Source organism: Pygocentrus nattereri, chromosome 4, assembly GCF_015220715.1.
Source record: "Pygocentrus nattereri isolate fPygNat1 chromosome 4, fPygNat1.pri, whole genome shotgun sequence".
NCBI classification, from domain to species: Eukaryota; Metazoa; Chordata; class Actinopteri; order Characiformes; family Serrasalmidae; genus Pygocentrus; species Pygocentrus nattereri.
In genome coordinates, this window is record NC_051214.1 from 10,720,860 (window position 1) to 10,742,196 (window position 21,337).

Sequence of the window (21,337 nt, forward strand, 5' to 3'; positions counted from 1 at the left end):
TGTTTATGTTGTAGCAGACAGAATGTGAATTTTTAACCCATTGAGTCAAGAAAAGTGCAAGTAAATAAAAGAAAGTAGAAAAGCTCTAGTTGTCTCTGTTGTCAAGTAGGAGCTTTTGAGTACTGGCAGCTAGAAGCCAATATTCAAAACAGCAAATATGGCCATTTTAGGAATACTTTAATGCTTGCATACAGTGAACAAAAAAGACTAAACGGTTAACTGCATTTATGAATATGTCGACTAATAGTCAGCTGTGATTTTGTGATCATGACGAGCTTAGGTAGAGCAGAAAAGGCCCCAGTAGCCCTCAAAAACTAGAAGAACATTGTTTTTTGTTCAACTTTTTGCATAATGTTCTACATAATGTTCTATAGTTAAACATGGCTAATCATGCTCTCTTCTTGCAGTGAAACATGCTTTTGGTCAGTGTTCTTGAAAGCTACACTATGTATAATTTTTTGCTGAAATTGAAAGAAGTAGCATTACTGAGTCAGCAGAAAAAACACTGAAATATTCGATGTGTGTACGAGTCAAACTGTAAACACTAGAATAGTTATTTAAAAGTGTCAAGTCAGATTTCGAGAGACTTTTTTGTAGTTTTCATTCTTCTTAATGTTAGGTCCTGCTTGATGTTTAGGGCAAATGCAGAATCAACATTATACTGATGAAGACTTTATGACAATAATAGCTCATTCACTTACATTCTTGGAAGACACATCCTTCACCAAGTTTTACATTGTAGTTGAATACTCTTTCAACATGTGATCAGATTGTACTCTGGGAAGAAGTTGACCCACAACTGATGTTACAAAAAAAGTCTTCCATTTGCAATCATGTGCAATTACACGTTTCCATCAGAGAGTATTTTTTAAGTAATATATCACAGTTGTCGGAACCTTGTATCTCCAAAACGATGACTTTACAGGAGAAGGAAAAACCTACTTTACTTTTAATGTAAGTCAATGGAACCAGATTTTAGCTGTTGCTTTTGGTCCATTCTTCATGAAATTTACACACAATGTAAAAGGACACTAGGTACTTTCAAATTAGGTCAAAAACTGAAAATCAACAAAAATGGAGATACAAGATTTTGTTCTGACATCAGCGATATACAATAATAATCATGCTATATTCAGAAAAACATGTTGTGGTGTAAATGATCTTGATTCTGTAAAATATTGCCCACCCTAATTTTACTGTTATATCTTAGGGTTAAGCTTTTGTGCATTGTTTGAGTTAAAAGGTTTGACAGTTGAGAACCATATTTGTCATATTTGAGAACTGACAGCTGATATATTAGTACATAAAGCATGTTTTAACTGAAACTACTGAAGTCTTAATATATCAAATGAAATTGACCTGTATTGTCAGTCAGTATTTTTAGCCACTATCAACATTCATGACTAATTGTATTATGTGCAGAAGGAGGACAGTGGAAACATTGAGTCCACTCAAGCAAAACGACCAGACGGCCTCGTGCTCAGCTCTCTTGCTGCTTAAGATGCAGAGCATCACAATGCAGCACAGATTGCCATCAGAGACTCAACCTCTGGATCACCGAGGTTTGCTAGTCGGAAAATCATATTATACACCAGGAGTGAACTGTTTGCTGAAGCTGCATTGTGCATTCATACCTCGTTCTTGATTAATTTAACCCTTTATTTATTTAGTGTGACACTTGCAAAGTCATGAGCAGAGTCATGAGTGTTGGTCGGAAGTCACTCACTTGTGAGCTTCCTCTCTATCTCATGCATACACAATGTGGCGGCATAATGAGAGCGATATGAGGTTTTTGTCTGATTAGAGGGCAGAATATAACATTGATATTCAGCATGGATTCTCTAAGCATTGTGAGCAGAAGGGACTTGAGAATATGAATAATGTAACAAGTGGCAAATGCACTGTTGGAAATGTTATTTTTTAGCTTTTTTAGGCTTTTTTTCCCCTTAGTTTGACTTTTTTTTGTGTGTACTTAAGGGAATAATTGGGTAAAAAATCCAATTCTGTGCCATGCATAAAATGCAGTCTGTCCATCAAGGCTTATGTGGTGTGCACCATTAGTTTGGCAGAGAAGTTATGAACTTAATGTAGCTAAGATTAAATGAAAGTCTGTACCCCACAAATCGGGGCCTAAATCATCACACAGTAGCCTCAACCTGCATCCTGATGTTAAATATTCTCAAATATACTCGCTTCTGCGGTTTCTTATACTGTTTGACACTGCTAATATCTAGAAAAATGGGAGAAAATTAGCGTTCCCCCCCTTTCAGGATTTACCTGGATCCTCCTGGAATTTGATTGTTTGACTAGGAAAAAGTGAATATCCATTTCTGTACACACATTGTCCAGAATTCAGGTGTTTTTACCTGTAAGCATTTGTTATTAAGTTTCAGTTGCTTCTTTTTATCTCATTCATTAATCTGGATTCAGTTTGTTCAGATTAGCCTCAGAGCAAAGGCAGTTGTTTTGGACACATGCACTATTGGTGATGTGTTTAGGCGTTAAGCAGCACTGAACTGACAGCTATCGGCCTCAAACTGCATCAAGAGTATAGCTGCCATCCACTAAATTTAGTAAACTAATCTAGTGTCCAGGAACTTCACAGGGCTGAAGTGACTAGCTAAAAAGAGCAAAAGCTTCTTTCTCCTTCTCAAAGTCTGATTTTTGTTTATACTGTTGTCTATTTTTATCGAAAACTATCACATAACACAAGCAAGTCTATTTGAGATTATTTGAAGTCAGCGTGAATCTGAAATCTTGCTGTGTTTCCCTGCTATAACATATTTCTGTATGAAGTACGGGAACACACAGGGTCTATAAGTTAGTGGAGTGTTTCTATTGATGAGAAGGAGAAGAAGATGAAACAAGATATCATTGGCAATGATATCCCCTTCACCTGATAGTGCCCGGTGGCATAATTAGTAACAATGAATAATAATATCAAAATCTTTTCGATATTAACAGATATTTGCTTAAAAATATTTACAAATGTTTGAATTTGTTCAGTATTTCAAATTGATTAATAAAGCTGTAAATAATTCCAACAGCAGGAGTGTCAGACAAAAGCTGTTATTTAACAGTAAAAATATTTTCCCAATAATAGTAAAAAGCTGAAAAAACGTACATTTAATTTTTTAGAAATATTGCATTTTAATGTAATGAAACAGTTTCCCTAGTTCAGCAAGTTAGTCTGATACACAGTATTTTATCATAATTACAATAAATAAAGATGAACATTTGTTGAACACCAGTGATAAAACATATGTATGGTTTATTTGCATGCATTTAACATAAAAAAGATTAATGACAATTACATTTGTCAAATGAAAACTATTTTGTCAAAGAGCATATTGTATAGGTGACACAGGGATTCTGCACTAAAATGTCTACGTTTCATTGATTTTACTGCCTTTGTAATATTTTGTTGTAATGTGTAATGCCAATCCCAGCAGTTTTCCCAATTTCTTCATTTTATACATATTTTAGCGCAAATTAAGTCATTAAAGTAGTATAATCTGATGATGTGTGCTTAATATGACCAGGGCCATGAACTAACAAGGTAAAAAAGGTACATTTTGATGACGATTTGACTTTAACAACTGGACATGGTTTGGTTTGAGGCAAGCTCGTAATGATTTAAGCATGTGGTTTCACGATGCTAATTGCTACTGACTTCCATAACTTGAAAACAAAGAAGCAAACTTCAGCCACCAGCTGTCTTGGCTGATCGACATCTGGCATTGACATTTTCACGCATTCATTCTGTTGATGACCATCGCATGAACTGTTTTTCTCTGATGTGTTTCACATATGGAACCTTCCAGAATGGCTGATTTCTTTGCATTTTCTTTGAGCATGTCTTAGCATGAGCAGGGGGCTGGGGCCCTTTCAGATACAAAGGAGCAGCTTCACCCTGGGGTCCGAGTTCCATTTAGTTCTATTCACCGATTTGGCTAAGTATGCATTGAGAACTCATGCTCCTGCAGAGGTCTTCATCTTGCAGGGTCTCACTGCTCTATTTTCCATCAGTGCCTGTTCCCAGCTGTCCTGAGTGCCTATTGTAGGAGATAGGGAGACTTCACAGAGCTTCTTTTTAACAGCCCTCGCCCACGTGCACCGCAGCATCAGATGAGCAGCCAGGAGGATGTGGCGTGAAAGCCTTTATCCTCCCTACTTTTCCCTGCTCTTTTGCTCGCTGTCTCTCTTTTCTCTCTTTCTCTACATCTGTCTGTCTCTCTTTCTCTGTCATATCCCTCCCTCCCCTGGAGTTAACTGGCAAATGGAGCTTTAAATCCTTTCAGTCGAAACCTGCACTTCTTGTAACTTCTAGGCTTGTCCTTAAAGCTAATACCTTCACCTCATTAAGATAAGGTGAGCATGGCACGGCACAGCAGTAATATTATTCATACAATGTTTTGCCACCAGTAGATAGCAGTGACGTTCATTTTTATGTCGAATTCGGGCTTCATAAACTTTAAACGACTCCAAACTTTCCTCCTTTCCACTACATAATACACAAAAAACTTGATGCTGCCTGCATTCAAACATTAATGCAAGGGGGGCATATCAGTCCTGCATCATTTAGGCCAAAAAAAAAAAAAGTATCCAACATATCCCTTTTGAGGTTATTCAGAGGTTATCTAACTTTATTTTACACTGTTAGAAATAAACGTACTATGCAGGTACATGATTCATTCATCAAGGTACAGTGTAAGTGTACCCTCAAAAGTACAACAGTGTTTCTAAGGTGCGATGGTGTACCTTACCTGAGTTTTTCCTAGTGGAAAAATAGATATTTGTACCTTTTCATAACCAAATGTTTTAAATCAGAACAATAAAACAAAAAGCCTGGAGACGAGACGGGGTGTGTGGAGTCAGTACAGTTTAGAAAGTATCATTTTAATGGATTCTGGTATAGTTATGTTCCCTGACTAAAGGTACTGGGATGTACCCCTGAGGGTACCACCACAGTGACAAGAGGGATGCTTTCCCAGTGACAGTGTCGTACCTTTTTTTCTGAGCGTGTAGGACATCAGTTACCTTTTTCCCTGTCCTTCCCTACTGGTTTGGCTTATTATTTAGAGATCCCATCCTCCATGGTCAGGGCTGGAAGGTCAGTGGTATCCTGTTAAGGGGGGCATGGTATCTCTGGGGATTCTTTGGCAAACAACTGGAGGAAATGGACCTTCAGTGTACATATGCTAATGGGCAGCTAATCGAGCAGACCTTGGCCAGAAACAGATCAGCACAGATAATGCTGGTTAAACTCTGCATGGTTGTCTATATTTGGGGAAGATTATGGGAAGAACCGTCTAATTTTGTAGGCAATCTGAGTACATGTTGTATTTAGCATTTCTGCTCACAGAATAACTAGAAGAAGGAGTTTGCTGCTGGACATAATGGATAGTGACTTCTTCTGTAAAAGAGCAAGAGACAGCAGAATATTAAAGCACTCCAGTATCTTAAAATATTCATAAATGACAGCCCCAAGTATTCTGGAATCGTTCAAGGATGGAGAATGACCAAACCAAGGGAGATCTGAGGCGGGTAGGACCTAAACGCCCATGTTTTCTGTAGTCTGATGTTCAATAATGTTAATATTTAGGTGTTGTTATATCCTATTTGGGTCAAAAATGTACTTATTCTATTTTTTTTGCCCCGTAATTCGATCCAACTCAAGTCCTTTAAAGTTGAGGCTGATACTAGTCCAATAAGATCTTTGTATTTTCATAGATAAAACAGCTGCATGATGTAGGTGAGATATGGTAGCCTGCTAATTAATGTTACAGTAACATTACTTTATTCTTAGTATGTGTGAAATATGACTTTTTTGACTGATGTTTATTTGCCATTCCTTTACGAATGACATTATATATGAATTGGCTATAATGGAGTAGTAGTGATTGCATAGGTAGTGCGGGAATGGCTGTTTCCTGATGCGATCCATCAGGTTTTCAGGAAGAGGTGCAATATCAAGGGGTCCAAGCACTCCTAAGAGGTCTCTGTCAAAATAGCCCTGCACACTCCCCTGGCCAATATGAGAGAGGCCTATATGGGCAGCAGGATCCACTCATTTGACCTTGGCAGGACTTTTCTCTCAATTCAGTGAGATAACTTGTGGCTTTGCCTCCAGGAGGGTATTGGAAACCTAAACATCCCTTCTGTTAACTCTTAGTTTGTTTTTTGATCCTCGTTTGTTCTTCTGAATCTTCATACATAATACATGAAATGTCTCACATCTGCTGCAGTAAAAAAAAGAGAAATTTTGTAATGCAGTAGACAAGAGCAAGCTAGTTGTTAGATGCCAACTGTTAATAAGTACTAAATTTAATGTACTGTGGGGCCTTAATTATCTTCATTTCAAAATAAATATTTATGCCTAGTAATTGTATAGACATTCTGTTTAATGACTATTTCCCAGATTTCATTTCATTCATAAGTGTTTTAACAGCCTTTTTTTCTCCACTGAAATGACCAAAGTTTTCTTAAATATGTACCAAGTTGCTAGCACAGTGAACATTACTCACATATACCAGACCAAAGCCATTAGAATCTCACTATGAGGAAATTTGCTAATTGTCTGAGCGCTTGGGTGGTTTTATTGGAAATCCTGTGTCTCGCCCACTCCACAGCACACAGTTGAGTAAAGCGTTATCGGCCCTTTAAGAGTAATCAGTGCCTCTGTGGTTGCTAAGTTACACACATCAGGCCGTGACTGCTGCTCATTGCTAAGCGATGGAATTCTCCAGGTGTGGACGATAGGCCAAATGTCAGTGTTCTTCAAAGTTTAATGAAGAACTTTAGTACAAATGTGAGAAATAGACTTTCCACTTTACAGACAGTAAATGCTGTTACTGTTGCTGTTACTAACCATGACTACTTGCAGACTACAAGGCTCAGAACCAAAGCTCTGTAAATTTGTTGTATTTATCTGGCCCTAACCAAGGTTCACTTTATTTCTAGCTTGACCTTGACCTGAAATATGGCAGAGTACTGTACATATCCAGTCACGAGTCAGTCTGATGGGAAGCACCTTATTAAGCAGCATTGCACTCTGCACACCACAACAAGAAGAAGTCTTTCGGAGCAAGATCTATTTTGGGAAGTTCACAGCAAATCGTGAAAAGTTTTTTAGCCAACTTTGTCAATTTCATTATGTTTGCTAACAGACAACCACATTAACCAGCATTAAGTAGAGTGATGGGGGAGAGAGAAGACCATCCCAGGCAAAGTGAGGCCAATTAAGTTGTCTGGGACTCCCAGCCATGGATGGCTGTGGCATTGATGGGGATCGAACTCACAGTCTCCCAGTGATGGGGTGAACAATTATATAGCCAGTTAGATGGAACTATTAGTGTTGCTTTTGAGGCCCCAGTTGTTTACTTTTAAGCGTTTATGCTTTTGTAGCTTTGACAGTCATTTTATTATGGAAAGATGTGTTTGTTTTATTTTTTGTTGGAAGATGAGAGGACTTGTGTCTTCCAGTGCAAAATAAAACATAAACTCTACATGGTTGGAATGTATAATTTTGTAATCACAAGAATGAGTCACTCTTAATTAATATTTTTTGATCTTAAAAGATACTTTGAGCTAAGAAGTATCAAGGCTTTATTTGTTTCTTTGCTCGAAATATTAAATCTCTCTCTCTCTCTCTCTCTCTCTCTCTCTCTCTCTCTCTCTCTCTCTCTCTCTCTCTGTCTCTCTGTCTCTCTCTCTGCGAACTGTTCTCTGAGCAGAAGTACAAGCCGGGCCGATGTGATGACATTCTGAAGTGGAAGCCTCCCAGCCTCAATTCTGTGGATTTCCGACTGAAGATCTCTAAGGTTGGAGGGGAAGGGTGAGTCTCTGTCACCACAACAACAAGCCCCTCCATAGCCCCTACAACAAACATCAAAACACGCACACCTGCTCTCTACAGTGTTGTGTCCTCTCTTTGAAGCCTCTGTTTGTAGCATTTGTGTGGCGGGTGTACTTTAGATTTGTATAGCTGGTTTGTGTGTGTGTGAGAGAGATTGAGAGAGTGGGTATATTACATAATACCAGCCCTGAGTCATGTGCAGGTAGTAGCAGCAAGCTTAATTCAGCTCAACACGTACTTATCTCCCTGGACCCTTAACAATATTACTGTTGCCGTGGCGCAAATGAAAATCACCCAGTCTGTTTGCCCGCAGGCCTATTGTATTGTTATGAGTGTTATTATGACCCAGAAATTGACCTTAGTTTTTTTTTTTTTTTTACTTTATTTCTGAGGGGAAAAGTAGTCAGAAATCATTCTCTTGACTCCAGTGGCAGCTACACCTTTAGCAAAAAAGGTTTTGTGGAACCAAACAAAGGTTGTGGAACTTGTAACATATGTTTGGGTGCTGTACAGCAGAGGTAGTCTAAGAAGACTATTATTTGTGTATAATATTGTATATTATTGTTGTCAGAACAAAACCTCGTATTTTCCAAAACGAGAACTTTACAGGAAAAGGAACTTTTAATGTAAGTCAGTGGGACCAGACTTTTTAACAAGTCGTTTTGGGCCATTTCTTTTGGTTCATTATTCATAAAATTTACATTTTATGATTAATGGATATTAAACAAGTATTTTCAAATTATGTCAAAAACTGAAAAATGTCAAAAATGAAGATATAAGATTTTCTTCCAACAACAGCGATATATTGTATATGTATAATATTACAGCTTCTGTTCTTTTCAGGATGCTTGCCTTCACACTGAAGGGATATTTTTTAACATCTCTAAAGTTCAGTCTTAGAAGTTGGTTCCAATTTGCTGCTTCTTACAATCCAAGTAAACCTAAACACATTTAGTTGTGGTGAAGTTTTGGGGTGGTCAGCCCATTGTTCTGAGAACACCAGCAGCTTCTTTCTTTGATTTGCAAACAATGAATTCTTGACAGCTGCAAATCCTTGCAGGCTCATAGCACGGAGTTGTCTGCTTACCGTGGAAGGATAGACAGAAACACCTGTGGATCTTTTCAAATCTGAAGGAAGTGTGGGGCTTGATTTTCCCTCAAGGATAGAAGCACTGTTTATCTTATGGGGACAGTTTTGGTGTTCTACCAGGTCTTGCAGGGGTGTTAGGAGTACCCATTCTTTCTGTACTTTTTAATAATTTCTTGAACACTAACTTTGAAAACTCCTATTTTTTCCCCCTGCTTATATTGTTTTGAACTTTCCCTTCTTTATATTATATCTAAACTCTTATCTGATACCGGTTTGACTAGAAATGAAATAAGTGAAAATAAATGACGGGTGACACAGTATTGTACTTTGTGGCAAGCTGCAAAAAATAGACTTGAGTGCAGCAACTGTGATTGTCATTGTCCCTGCGACACTTGATATACAACTTATATATGAGACAACAGGTTTTCCATTCTTACATTTAGCAAATTTTAAGCAAATTCCAAATTAATCAGTAATTCCATCAAGTATGGTTAAGTGTAAATTCGTGAAGATCCCATGACACACTTGCACACATGGAATGAGACAAGGAGTGCGCTCCATTTAGCTTTCAGGCTACAAAAGCAGATTTCCCTGAATCCTGTGCTGCTTACAAAGGGAGTGAAGACCACACTCTCATGGCACAGCCTGCACATGCACTGTGTGGATACTGAAGTGCAACAAAGAGTCTTGCTCACTGTGTGTGACATGTAAAGTAGAGGGATTTGAACGTTTATTAGCTCTCGGTAGGGTAGTTTTGACAGTGCTCTGTCAGCTGTACGTGGCTGTAGCACTAACAGTCCAGAGACACCGGACATAGCAGAGTGGGCAGTAGCACATTTTATGAGGGCCACTTCACAGTCACCTACCAGGACAAGCAGTTCTGTTAGGACGTAGTGCCAAACATGTGACTTTCATTCCCGCTATGTCAACACTTATTCAGAAACTCTGTTTGCAACACCAGTTTTCACATTTCACCTTTATACATAAACCAGCTTTTCCATCTCATCCACACATAAAAACTTCTTTTGCACCATTAGGATGTTTTCTCAAATTTCTAGCAGGTTGTTTTAATGCATATTTTGAAAATTCACAGAAAAAGCAGGGATGGAAAACCCAATATTGATAACGGACACCGAGTGCTTCTGATCTAAAATGTGCTTTATTTAGGTCTGTTTTCATGGAAGAAAATGGTCCAACTTCCTCTCGACCCAGTCATTCCCACACTGCAACCTACATCTTGAAAACTACTGCTGTATAGAACTTTTCTTAAAAGCTTCTTTAAAGAATCACAAACAGCATGTTCTCTATCACAGAGGAGAACCATTTAACCATTTAAAGAACAATTTAAGCCAGGGGTCGGCAACAAGCGTCTCTTTTAGTGTTCTATTGCGGTTCCACAGCAGAATTAGCAGTAAAATAAAGCTCTTCTGATTATTCTAACACAGTTTAAGAACAAATGTTATTAAATGCTGGGGTTAATGTAGCTTATAACTGCTAATTCACCACCTTTTGACCCTGAAGGTTTGCGCAAGTTTGTTTTCTGGTCATCAACTCATGCTTAGCTAATGAAATGGCAAAGAGAAAGATTTAAGACAAACATTGATCATTTGGAGATGACTTTGCAATCAGAAGCATTCCAGCTGGTTCCCTGATACATTTAATCTGCAAGAAAAAGTTGTCAGTCACTAAAAAATCTGTTTAATAATTAAAGTGCAATGAGAAAATTTGAACTAGAAGCTGGTCAACAGGAAGCTTCAGCCTTGTAAAAATTTGAACGCTGAGACACATTTACAATAAAACTATTCTACTTTTGAAGAGACGTTTCCTGCTGGAGATGCGAGAAAAGCAGCTATAGCTGAGCTAAAGCTTAAAGCAGAGGGATTTTAGTCTGCGTTTTCATATATATTATACTTTATAGCCTATACTAGGACATCAGCACATACTGAGATATATTTACAATCAAGATGGTAAAATGGACATAAAATGTAAGTGCTTTCATTTTTGTTGAAAGGACAAAATGTCTCTTCTTCACATTTGGCTGGCTGACCCCTGATTTAAGCATTCAAGTGGTTCTTTGGGTTGTGTGGTTGAGTAGACTGCATCTTGATAGATCTTCTTCTGGTAGCTGTTTTTTTGCTAGCTAATGGAGCTCTGAGGCTCCTCATGGGCCTCATGTGGTATTTGAGGGTGTTGTTCCCTAGAGCCAGTGTTAATGATGCTTAGATTTCACAGTCTATCATGGCAACTAATGATACCAGGAAAATCTCTCTCTCTCTCTCTCTCTCTCTCTCTCTCTCTCTCTCTCTCTCTCTCTCTCACTCTCACTCTCTGACAATCCCTCTATACCTCTCCCTCAAGCCACAGTCACAACAGAAATTTGCGGTTTGTGTTGCCTTGCAGAATGGGTGTCATCAAGGCTGGCTCCTCCATTTTGCAGTTAGCCTGCTTCCTCACCAACCATAAACTGTAAAATCATAAAAGTAAACATATTTCAAATTTGAATTCTGATAATTATGTACTTGCAAACACATAATGCTACTCACTGAGTTGTACTAATAAAGTTTAGGTCCTGGTTGATGACATTGGCATACCTGGTGTGTGCAGCTGCGTTTAGCCAGGGAGCTAGCCTTGCAGACATAAAGCTGGCTAATTTACCTAACAACTGAACAGGAATGTCACAAAAGCATGAGATAATAATACAGTCTCCTGACTGAGTGTGTATCATACAGTGTTTCCTGTTTATTTATAGTCATGAAATGTTTAAAGGGTCTTGTTTAGACACTGGTTGAATTAATGTTCCCACTTTTTGGTTCTGCAGTACTGCTGTTCAAAGCCTTGCCCCTTCAGAGATAAGCACAGACACAAATATTGGACTTGATGTGAAGTTTCCCACACAAAACTTATTTGCTATGGAAGTCTGTGTTGCGAAACATGCTCATCTAAGCAAACCCGTGAAATGAGTGCATTTTCACTCATGACATTTCACTAGCCACGTTTACATGCAGTCTGATAATCCATTAATAATCCGACTAATAGCTCAAATGGAATAGGATTTGTCCATGTATGCACTTCTTTCAGAATAGTCTAGTCCGATTGAAGCCATTCGGAATACAATTTATATCCGATTGAATGAGGTGGGTAATCCTGTAAATAATCCCTTCAATAGAACAATAATAGCCATGTAAACGCCTGAATCCTAATCGGAACGTGTAAGTATGTTCTGCGCATGTGCGTTGCGTCATAGCCAAAGTTTATAATGTTCAACTTGGTGGAGCAGAAATGGAGTTTATGCTTTGAGCTTTAAAAGATGGAGGTTGGATGGTTGTCCAGCTTATGTGTCTCAGAACACGACGTCTTCCTCTCAGCCTTCTTTAATAAGCATATGGGAGGTACATTTTTCTGAGTCTGACATCATTTTAAAGCAATTAAAAGCACAAATGTGCCAACTGAAAACTCATCTCACTCTGACTGGACCTCACGTGATGTTCACTGTTGTGGTAATGTTTACTCTTAAGTGGTTCTTCAGACTGTTGAAAAGAGTAAACACCTCACTCTTAATCTGTAATCAGAATGTATTTAATCAGATTGGCAAAACTTTTTGCATGTAAACACCACTGACAAGTGCTAATGTGATGGGGCCTTCTCTTACTCTTGCGCTCTTTCTTCTCTCTCACATTTATTGGTTTGTTCATTACAGTGTGCTGACTCTGTTCAGTGTTGTGCGTGTGGTAGTCTTGGAGGTGTTTGGAGGTGTCTGGGTGCAGGCAGTTGAGAGGAGAGACTGTGCAGCTCCAGTAAACAGATCAATAACTCCCACATGAGTGGACATGGATCTCCTTATCTCACAGCTGTACTGGACCACCCCTGCCTCTACTCTACTGAGACCCACCATACCTCTGAACACTCACACATTGGGAAACCTTCATTTCTACACAACTGCTGTTACAACACATACACACACTGTCAGTCTACTGCTTACCTCTTAGGGATTTGTGCTCGGCCTGCCTTAAAGCGTGCAAGTACCAAAAGATTCCACAGATTGACCAAAAATAATGACCAGAGCTACCCAGCAAACTCTAAACATGCTGCCCTAATATTTTGAGTTGATATTTTGATTATAGAATAACTTTGATTTCTCTTGCTTAAAAGCAAAAACACTTCATAATGCCCTGTAATGTTTACATGATGCGTCTGGCAATTCTGCCAGATTGTAGTGCACTATGGGAAGCATAAGGGGTCATATGGCTTTTGTTTCATTTAGAATTCTCTTTCCAAGGACCCTCTGGCAATTATCGTGTCTGGCCCATTTAAGGTAAAACCCGCTCACTGTTGTTAGTCTGACTGCAAAGATATTTAGAGACATAATTATAAAACAAACTTATATTGAGTTATATTCAAAGAGTATAATGTTGTTGAAGCAAGGCTAAGGCGAGAGGTTCAGATCAGTGAGCAGCAGTTTGGTTTCATGCCCAGAAAGAGTACCACAGATGCGATTTTTGCGTTAAGAGTGTTGGTAGAGAAGTACAGAGAAGGTCAGAAGGAGCTACATTGTGTCTTTGTGGATCTAGAGAAGACATATGATAGGGTGTCAAGAGAGGAACTGTGGTACTGTATGAGGAACTCAGGTGTAGCTGAAAAGTATGTTAGGGTGGTGCAGGACATGTATGAGGATAGTGAGGCAGTGGTGAGGTGTGCAGTTGGAGTGACAAATGGTTTCAAGGTGAAGGTAGGGTTACATCAGGGATCAGCTTTGAGCCCCTTCTTGTTTGCAGTGGTGATGGACAGGTTGACAGATGAGGTCAGGCAGGAGGCTTCATGGACCATGATGTTTGCAGATGACATTCTAATCTATGGTGAGAGTAGAGAGCAGATGGAAGAGAATCTGGAGAGGTGGAGGTTTGCACTGGAGAGGAGAGGAATGAAGGTTAGTAGAGACAAGACGGAATACATGTGTGTGAATGAGAGGGAGGCAGGTGGAAAGGTGAAGATGCAAGGAGTAGAGGTCGTAAAGGTGGATGACTTCAAATATCTTGGGTCAACCATCCAGAGCAATGGACAGTGTAGAAAAGAGGTGAAGGAGTGGGTGGAGACGGATGTCAGGGCTGATGTGTGACAGAAGGATAGCAGCAAGAGTGAAAGGGAAGGTTTACAAGACAGTAGTGCTCCTGCTATGATGTACGGTTTGGAGACTGTGGCTCTGTCTAAAAGACAGGAGGCTGAGCTGGAGGTGGCGGAGATGAAGATGCTGAGATTTTCGTTGGGAGTGACAAGGCTGGACAAGATTAGAAATGAGCAGATCAGAGGGACAGTGAAGGTGGAGCAGTTTGGAGATAAAGCCAGAGAGGCCAGGTTGAGATGGTTTGGACATGTGTTGAGGAGGAATAGTGGATATATTGGTCAAAGAATGTTGGAGATGGAGCTGCCGGGCAGAAGGAGAAGAGGTAGACCGCAGAGAAGGTTTATGGATGTAGTGAAGGTGGACATGGAGATGGTTGGTATAAAAGTAGAGGGGGCAGTGGATAGGGCAAGATGGAGGCAGATGATCCGCTGTGGCGACCCCTAAAGGGAGCAGCCGGAAGAGGAAGAAGATTCAAAGAGTATAATGTAAAACGTTTCCTACACAACAGTTACTCTGTAAATGTACAGTGACATACTGGCGGTAGAGTTGCTAGATTTACTGTAATAGACATTCAGGGCACTATATTTTTTAATAACATGATATTAACATAATAATAACATGCTGTATGTTTTCAATGCAGTGCAGGCTACATGTTGGCAGCAGTAAATTACTGTAATCAACAATATTACCTTTTTGGAATATCATATGTACACACACATTAGGAACGAGGAAATAAGCTCATATTGGAAAAGAGTGTATTTACATACCTATTAGGAAAGACTTCAAACAGTAGTTAAATTGTACCTTAAATATATTTTAAAGAGTAAATTCTAACTAAAGAATCAGTTGTTTCATTTCAAAGCTAACAGGCTACTAGGCTGTTCGCTCACACTTCATTTGGAGTGGTCCTTTGTAGATGATTAATAAACTCTTAACAGAGGATAAGTAACACATCAACAACATATCAGTGATATAGCAGTAGCAAAGCCTCTCAATACAATGAAGTAAATATCTTGGAGATGTTCTATTGATACATTGCTTACATTAAGTAGATGCATTGTTAATATGTTACTGCCATTACACAAAACCACAAAAAAACTCTGTTGTGTTTATTTCATCTAAAAAGGACCAATCAAAATAAAATGTGACCAGCTGTTCTAATAATAATCTCAGGATTCACATACAAACTACAAGCAGTATACAAAATAAGAATATGTATGTCTTCTAAGCTCCAAACATCAGTGTTTAAGCCAGAGCTTTAGCATTAAACTACAGCAAAGTGAATGTACACCACCGTTTGCTTGACGTAAACATGGGAATCCCATAGCTAAATAAATTTGTCATTATTGTAGCAGTGCCGGTGCTTTGAATTTGAAGTAGGTAAGATCACCCTTTAAATTGTAGCTTTAAGTACAAGTTACTTTTTTTCATTTTTGCCTTTAATACAGTTTCCAATCTTTGTCGGGAGGCTTGCTTTTAGTTTTTAAAGACATCTCCAGGAATAGTTTTCAACATTACTAGAGTTCAGCCATAGAAGTTGCATTTTCTGCCTTTTTTGTCTATTTTCTTTTCTGGGTATGGGCTTCTTGTTGACAGCTACACATCCATTCAGTCCCATATCGCTGAGTTGTCTTCTTAAGTGGAAGGATGGAAAGAAACATCTGTGGATTTTTTTTTTAAGATCTAAAGCAAGAGTAAACCTTCTCTCTCACAGATGACAGCATAAGTACTGTTTATCTGATGGGGACAGTATTGATGGTCTTCCAGGTCTTGCACAGTTGCTAGTCACATTTTGTCCATATCCCTTATTATTTTTTAATCTAAAACTGCATTTTGGTAGTTCTTTAAGAATGTTTGATCTGCTATGGTAAAAATGGTGCAGAGAATCATTAGATTTCACTGGTTTTGGGATCAACTCCAAATATTTTAGTATTCTAACATGTCCTCTTGCAGCTCTATTTGGCAGTGAGCTTTCTAATAGACGTGGCAGTAATATTGGTTGTAAGATGCCAGTTTTGGAGAAGCACATTGCACATATTCACATATTATGAAGCTGATTTGTGCAGCAAGTTTTCAAGATGCTTAAAAAGCTTAGTTGATATTGCGATAAGCCTCTTAAATCATAAATTACTTTTGTCCGTGCTCTGCTGGTTTTGTGACTTGCGATTGCAATCTGGAAGATGATCCTAGTAGGTGTTACAGCACCGAACAGACGTGCCGGCATAGCTAGTGGGTGGGTTCTCTCTCTCTCTCTCTCTCTCTCTCTCTCTCTCTCTCTCTCTCTCTCTCTCTCTCTCTCTCTCCTTCCCTCCCTCTCAAAGCTCTTGTGATGAAGAGGCCTGTTAGGTACTGAGGGTTATGGCTGTGTCTCTGCCCCTGCTAAGAAACTGGAAAATGTAACAAGAGCTCGTCGCTTCCTCCTACGCCATCCCTCTCTTCCTCTCTCTCTGTCTCGGCCCCTCATATTCACTTGTTCCTTTTCTCTCATTATTTTCAAGGGTTCAGAGAAAAGAGCAATGACAAAGGCAAAGAGGCTGAGTAGCTGAAGAAAGTGACTACAGAAAGCTCTGCTCTTTAGGCAACATTCTACAGAGCATTCCAGGGAGAGAGGCTGGGAGAGAAGAAGGTCTTGTTTGTAGATTTAGCCCTCTGGCCTTTAGTTTGTACTCTGGTTTAGTTATTTTTGAGCAGTGGTTCTTAGCTCTACACCTGGAGACCACACAGTTTTCTTTCTTCCGTTTTCACCTATTCCAACACATCAAATACTAGATACTAGATATAGATATTAGATCTCCGACAACAATACAATAAGATACATAATGTTGTTAAAAAAAAAAATCAACAGTGTGTCCCGTTATTGATTAGTTCAAATGATTTTTATGCTTTCCGTCTTGACATTAAATGATTTCATAGAAAGAAAACAGAGATTGCAGAGACTGCAGTGCAGGGTCTAATGTCAGTAATATCAATTTTGCTTAATGTTACCAACTACAAACAAATAATGATTTTGCTCTGCTTTATTATTTGAGGGTAGGTAATGTGTTGCTTTATTGTTTTTGCACTTTTCACATTGTTTTGCACTTTGATAGCGATTTCAAAAGCAATACCGAAGACATTTTGCCATGCCCTTGATAAAAACCTTAGTTGATTTGTTCTTAATGTGATTTAAAAGACAAGGTGTATGCTTTTTGTTTGATAGAGCATTGTGGAAGAGGAGAAATAATGCTAATATTTTTTAATTTTTGGAAAGACCTTGTGCTGAACTTCCATTACTTGTTAGTTATTGACGTACTGGTAACCACACTTTTTTCCAGATTTAGCAATATTATAAAGGACTGATTAATCATGGTACTACATGTGTGTAGATGTGTACAAAAATAGACACAGTCATAGCCTGTCCAATATGTTGTTTATATCACTGCTGTCGGGACAAAACATCATATCTCTATTTTTGGGATTTTCCCATTTTTGACAATTTAAAAAAGCTTCTTCCATGTTCTTTTGAACATTTTTTTTTCTCATCCTGTAAAGTTATCTTTATGGAGATAGGATTTTGTTCTGACAGCAAGAGTATACAATATTTAATGTTGGTAAAGGCAAAATAGTAGTAAGTATGAAGAAAGAAGTTTTCTTCTCACTGCAATGGCCTGTATATACCTCTCCACCATGAATGTACTGAAAAAATATTCTGTAGGTAAAAGGATTAAGGCTTCCTAATTTCAAAACTATTTTAAGACCATTGTTCAGCCATCAGGTAACGTATTCATAACCATTTTCTGTGAGGTAGCTTTAAGAGACATTAAACACTTCAGACGTCTGGTTCCAATACATTCCATTGTATTTACATACACAGATCTGCACTTTCCCCCCAGTTTTTCCCATTTGTTTAAATGTGAATGACAAAAACAAATGCAGAATATAAAATGACAGCCTGGTTTTGCTGTTTCTGGCGATAACTGCAACTTCTAAGGGTTATTCACCATTAGCAGCGCCATTAGCTAATGGTTAGTCAGTTTCCTAAAACCTCCTTCCAACTTTTGAACTTCAAAGGAAGTTCAGACTTTAGGTTCAGTCCCCTCTGCTACGCCATGGTTATGCTGACACGATACCGCTCAACTCAAATCCCAATTAAAACAGTCGAACGAATGGCTCCTGGCTATCCAACTGTTCCACCTTTATCAGTGGTTTTGCAGGCCTGGGCTTAGAATAGCCTCTGTCCCTCTGCTGCATGGTTCTGAATACCTAAAGCCTGGCTGGTAGAACCGCTGCATTCCCTTGCCACTTCCACATCCCCACCCCAAATGTCTCCCGCCTTACAGACCTACTCAATGTATAGACATTAGACTGACAACTGTACAAACTTTCCATCGTGTGCTCCATGTTTGCTGAAAGGATTTGATGGCTTTTTTGGCCACAGTTCAGTGAAAGCTCTTGTGTACATGCTCCATTAGATGCTGATATAGGTCTGGGGTTAAATGGTTAAATGACACACACCAGAGGGCACTCTCAGTTCAGGGAGTGGGGAGGGAGTCATGGAAATGATTGAAGGAGAGAGAGATGTGTGATACAAGTTGATAGTGGGACAAGTGAAGAGATAAGCTGGAGGTGCATATGTGAAGTATTTGGTTTATACTGAGATACCGTTTCACGGTTTCATTTAGTCTAGTTTCATCATCAGGACCGCAAGTGATCTTTCATCACCTGGAAACATGTCATGGTAGCACTTTATTTTGATGGTCCGTTGTAGATGATCGACTTAGCTTTAACATATGTTGAGTTAATTGTCTGCTCAATTCAACAGCTTTTTTCCTAGTCCCAATACGTTACCTGAGACCTCAGCCCAAAACTTATTTAACCTTAATCTCAACCCAAAACTTAGCAAACCGAAGCCTAGTACTCATTCTTATCCAAAGCTTAAACTCAACCTAACCTGTCCCTGACAATAAACCTCACTCTAGAGGTCTATTGACCCCAAAACACCAAAGGTCTGATGCAGTTTTTTACACAGTGGAGCCTTCATATCACATTGAACATTCAAACCACTTGAAGAAGAGGGAAGAGGAAGAAGAAATGGATTGAAGTCAAAGCAAAGATGAATTTCTCATTTTTCTTTTAAGCGCTGCAACAAAACAACACTAGGAACCCATTGTTTGTGCCAAAATGACAACATGGAGAAGTCCATCACCTTAAACAAGAGCTGAGGCTGTATAATGATCCATTATGAAGCTATTTTTGTATGTCACTGGGGACTTTGAGGTACTGATTCTATTGTATTATATTTTTTTAAACCTCTGCATTTTTATAGTCAGTGTTTTACTTTTCATATAAGCTTTGGTGCTCTGCTACAAGCAGAACCAGCTGTTCTGCTGTCATTGTGACGTTTGCTTGGACTGCAACTATGACAGTTGAGCTCAGTCTGGTCTGTAAAAATGTGATATGAATAGACCTCAACTGTAATCTCAACCCATAAGCTACCTTGGTTTTAATTTTAACCCTTAATGCTGCATTGAAGGAAGAAAAAAAAAAGATTGTGCTGTGTCTCACCGCAAAATTAGTGTTATCAACAACTGTGTGACTGATGGAGATATGCGGCCTTTTTAATGTTGCCATGGTGATAGCATTGCCCATAATCTTAACCACTACTGTTTTATCCTAAAAGACGTTTTGAGCGCATGCAGATTTTTCTAATTATATATTTTCGTAGAAGTAGATGGGCAGTTACTGCTGGACCTCAATACAAGCATTCAGTGCCTGTGTTTCAGAAAAACTTCAACGTAAAGTTTATGCCAGAACTTACCCAACTTATGGCAGAAGTTGGGTAAATTCAATCATTGATGGAACACCCTACTTCATTCTGAAAGATATCTAGTTTACCATTGTCCTGTCTAACATCACAACATAAACACAGCATTTGCGAACACTTACATCACTCTAACCCTGCTCTCAACCTAATGATAATACTGTTGATATTCAAATGAGTTTCACCAGTTTATTAACAGTGGGAGGATTTGTGGATTGATGGGGGTGTAGCATTCCCTCAGTTACAATCTTTAGTAAACCATTACCAACACCGACTACTCACCAATGGTGGTTCCAGCAGGACATGGCTTCATTAGTATGCTGGAGACAAAGAGACGATGACTAACTCTGAGTAATTTAATAACAACCTTAAATGGACACACTTGAAGTCCACGTCATCATCCAATGGAAGAGCCACAGATGAAGCTGTGAGAGCCTCAGAGCAGTCAGTCATGCTTTCTGCTATTTCCTGCAGAGGAGTTGAGCTGCTTATGCCAGTTAGCTGCAAATGCAATTTGTGTTTACTTCTTATGCTCCCAAAACGGTCAGTAACCGAAGTCCAGATGGCGTGTCTTGCAGCTGGAATTGTCCATGAGAAGAGCCTTGGCCAGGACAGTGTTATACAAATCAGCTTTAGCAGTGCCGTGGTCCAAAACCATGGCAGCGAGAGAGATAGAAGGAAAAAAAGTGAGTGTTGAGAGTTGAAATGCCTGTGGAATGCTAATGAGTTTAGCCTTCAGCAATTCTGTCTTGTCTCCCAAGGCATATCTAAAGACAATATTCCTTTTCTTTTCCCTGTAAAATAGTAGGCCACAAGAGAGACGAGACCAGGCTGTTTATGCAGTCCATCAAACAAGAAGTACGGTCCGGCTACTTGAGGAGCAACAATTCGGAGCGGTTATTTGACTGCTATGGTAATTGGGAGCCGATCGAATTGGACCTTGGTGTATGCCTGCACTCCCAGGATTGATAGCACTCTGATTTGCATCAGGTCAGCCCAGAATTCCAAATGAACAGCTTTTGTTGGCTTTTTTGAGAATTATATTGGATGTAACAGACACAGGGCAGGTAACTGGTTGAGGAATGCTAGTCCACACCATTAGAACTAGCTTAAAGTGTATTTACTGCAAAACAAAGAGTTCTTCTACAGGCAGGCTTTGATCATCCTTGAAGCAAACTGACATAAACAACAGCAGCACCCTGAGTTTAAAATGCTGAAAGACCATTACAGGCTCTTCAGACTGTCAAGAGTTATCCTGGATCTGCTGTCCTGCTATTGACAAGCCCACGTAACGTGATCCATATTAGATGAGCGAAGTAGACCTGTGCCATTATTACATCATTTTTCTGAAAGCCAGGCGATGAGCAGTAGAAAAGTGCTGATGCTTCGTGCAGGGCGTAATGCTGCTGAGAGATTAATAGTGTAAAAATACAAATCTTTATAGAAGATGACTATAAGCAGTGTTCGTTA

At 39.1% G+C, this 21,337-nt stretch overlaps 1 protein-coding gene across 1 annotated transcript in view; it reads left to right on the forward strand.

Moving 5' to 3' along the window:
- The window catches only part of rngtt (RNA guanylyltransferase and 5'-phosphatase), a 211,863-nt gene that overhangs the window by 162,868 nt on the left and 27,658 nt on the right, over positions 1-21,337 (forward strand). The window contains exon 13 of the mRNA XM_017697713.2: positions 7,737-7,837. Coding sequence (XP_017553202.1) covers positions 7,737-7,837 — 101 coding nt within the window. The remainder of the gene's footprint in view (positions 1-7,736; positions 7,838-21,337) is intronic.